Below are 3579 nucleotides of genomic sequence, written 5' to 3' on the forward strand. Positions count from 1 at the left end.
GAAGGTTACGAGTAATTGTGAATACTCTGATTTTGGTAACTTGGATAAGTTTTAGAGGTACTTGGTATATTTTGACTTCACTCACGACACACTCGACAACTCTCATGTTGCTCTCTTAATCTCTTTCTAAAAACACCCCCTAATGCTACTTCTGGCTCCCTTTTTATAGCAGTAAAACTACTTCTGATTGGTCAATGTGACTCCCCTTCTTCAAAATTCTTAATATATCGATTGATAGCTAATCCTTTTCCGATAATCAATATACCAAGTTGTACTCCGTTATTTGAATCTCCTTGAATGTCATCCGAGAAGATTCAGGCCTATCCGTTTATTTATCATTATTCAATATTAACAAGGTAAAATACAATATTTAATATTGTTAGTGTAACGTTAATAATATGTTACATTAATGATTATATGACTAAATGATTACAATGTGTAGAAGAAATTAATGTGTTTTGCCATTGATAGTTATAAGGAGTGGAACGTAACAACTGATTATCTCGAAATTTTGATATATGATGTAAAAAACCGAACAACACGTATTCAATAGAATTTAATAAGAAATGCAAAGATACTACTCCAATGTGTTTCTTATCGAATACCCTGTATATTTTTGAGTAATCAATGTATATTATAAAATAACAAATTAATTAATTCACAGCTGATATAATATTTATTACCGAAGATCGACCTCATGAAATATTCAAAAGGAATGGATCTGATTTATTGATGAATGTTAATATATTTTTACGCGAAGCACTTATTGGCACTGTTCTCACTGTCAACACAATTGATGAAAGAATACTTCGTGTGCCAATCACAAATATAATTACGTAAGATAAAGACAATAATAGTCTTGATATTCTAATATTCATAAATTTTTTTTTTAATTTTGTCGACCATTTTCCAACTTAACAATTTTAATTTGGGTAGAACAATAATAATTTTTTCTTTACAAATTGTATTTTGTGAAATTAATTTTATTCTTGCAGAGGAAACTACAAAAAAATCGTATCTAACGAAGGAATGCCTATGTCAGAAAATCCAAAAGAACGTGGATCGTTGTTAATAACTTTTTCCATTGAATTTCCAATTTACTTAACAATTGCAAGTAAAAAATATCTGCAAAAGGCATTCAAGACGTTAAAAGCTAATGGAGAAAGCGATAATCATAATTCTAAATTTAATTTGGAAAATATTAATCAACTAATTTTGAATGATAAAATTCATAGGGATATAAATGATGTTTAATTAGACAAAGATCCAAATGTCGACGTTGATCAACTTCAGTTAACTGTGTAATACAAAATTATTTAATTTTACACAAAATAATGTAGAATGTTTCTAAACATAGAATTTTTACTTTTTGTGAAATCAACAAACAGTTGTTGAACCAAAAATTAAAATGCGTTTTTCGGAAGTATAAAATATGACATTTATCATTGAAAAGAAGTATATCATTCTATTTTAGAACGCAGTATACAATAATCATAGCAATAAAATTGGTTGACAAATTAAGGGTTGAATATAAAAGTTTGTACAAGAATTTGTATGATATAAATATTTCAATCGAATGTGACTAGATGGCGAGTTTTGTTACACATATGAATTATAGTATAAATCGCATGGTTACGCTTACCGTGTTCACATAATAACTATACTTGTTATTACCATTATTTTTTTTAGACATCACACTAACTTTAAAGATATCTGTAAAATATAGTTACCGCAACTATATTTTATTCTTGATGTAGTTCATCTACGAGTTCATTGAGTTTTCTAACAATCACAAAAATTGCAATCCTTAGAAAAACACCATGGCTTTTTATAGCCTCGGAAATATATATCCTCCAAAAAACACTTACCTGTAAAAAACTACGCCAAGTACAGGACTGCTGTTTATTCCTCTAATAAAAAGTATTGATATCAGATTATTGAGGCCAAGTACATAAGTCACTATATGTTTGCCTATTATATGATCTAGCACTGGCCCATCATTTTAATTGTATTTTCAAAATTTGTTATAACGTTTTCACTGCTCTTTTACATTGCTACTGCTTCCCGTAGTTGATTATGATTTAATGGTTATTTAATAATCAATAAAACTTAAGCTGATTCCTTATCGAGTACTACTTGGCGGGTCCGTGCCAAGAATTCCAAAGTACTTACTTTGAACGTACCAATAGTATCCTAAAACTTATGTTTGTTATTAAGCTTTTACCGTGATTATTATTGACGAGTTATTGTTAATAAGCTCTATATAGAAAGTTGATATTGGTTTTGAGTTTAATGACTGGCATAATGAACGCAAATTTATATCAAGAAATGCACGGACCCGCCAAATAGTACTCGATAAGGAGTCAGCTAAAGTTTTATTAATTATTAAATACCCATTGTATCATAATCAACTACGGGAAGCAGTAGTAATGTAAAAGAAATGTGAAAACCTTATAACAAATGTTGGAAATACAATTAAAATGATGGGCCAGTGCTAGATCATATAATAGGCAAACATATAGTGACTTATGTACTTGGCCTCAATAATCTGATATCAATACTTTTTATTAGAGGAATACACAGCACTCCTGTACTTGGCGTAGTTTTTTACACGTAAGTGTTTTTTGGGGGATATCACAAGTTTTTGTTGTTCAACGGGACATAGAAGCTCTAAGTACTGAAATCTATATTTTCACAGATATAAAATGCAAATGCATTATGATGTCGCTAATCAGAAAAATATATTGCGTTGTCGAAAATGTTTAATGAAAAATTTTTCCAGAAATGCATTAAGATATATACAAATTTTTAAAGAAAATGTAATCTTCAATGCATATAAGCGTCGTTAATGGTGTCCAGCTTGTTGAAGCCGTTTGGTAACGTAAGAGAGGAGAGTGTGCTGGATTATTTACGTACCTCAGGCCGTGCGAACATCAGAGAGGATACTATAATTTGAGCGAAGCGCCAAAGCGGCGCTTGTTGCACACTTTTCTGGACTTCTACGTCCAACACCTAGATACAGAAAACTACGGACCGGAATACTTTGACATACTGGGCTTCCACATCCAGTACCTAGATACAAGAAACTACGGAGCGGAATACCTGAACACCCTGGACTTTCACATGCGACACTTAGATACAGAAAACTTAATAATTCTATACTGTTGTGAAAGCACCCTTATACTAACTGGAAATTCGGTATGAACGGTAGCTTCACGTATAAAGTGTATTTGATTGTGTTGTGTATTTGTAAATTACTAACAGCATACAGAGTACAAATAGGTAAGGAAGGCAAAGTAGTCAGCGCCGTCTGTCGTGTAAGAAAGTCGATGGACGTACGAAGACGACGACGACGATGACGACGACGACGACCCTGAAATAAAATCATCTCACTCGCCATGTGAATACGTCCTGATCCTGTACACTAATCGTATTGAATTTGGTGGCAATCATATCAGAACCCTTGATTCCTAGAGTGAATGTATCAATAAATTTTTCTCACATACAGCCGTTCATAAGATATTTGAGTCGAAACACAGGTACAAGAGATGCTTCGAGTAAAGAGTCTCGGCGGGCCGT

General features: G+C 32.1%; 1 protein-coding gene across 1 annotated transcript; it reads left to right on the forward strand.

Moving 5' to 3' along the window:
• Positions 1–664: 664 nt before the first annotated feature.
• LOC112493898 (dnaJ homolog subfamily B member 1-like) lies at positions 665–1283 on the forward strand (the record flags this gene model as incomplete). Its single annotated transcript, XM_025081827.1, has 2 exons — positions 665–836; positions 996–1283. Coding segments are annotated over 2 exons (431 nt in total), but the record flags the coding sequence as incomplete, so codon positions are not given.
• Between the last annotated feature and the right edge of the window lie 2296 nt (positions 1284–3579).

This window comes from Cephus cinctus, unplaced genomic scaffold (assembly GCF_000341935.2).
Source record: "Cephus cinctus unplaced genomic scaffold, Ccin1 Ccin1_scaffold0176, whole genome shotgun sequence".
Taxonomy (NCBI): Eukaryota; Metazoa; Arthropoda; class Insecta; order Hymenoptera; family Cephidae; genus Cephus; species Cephus cinctus.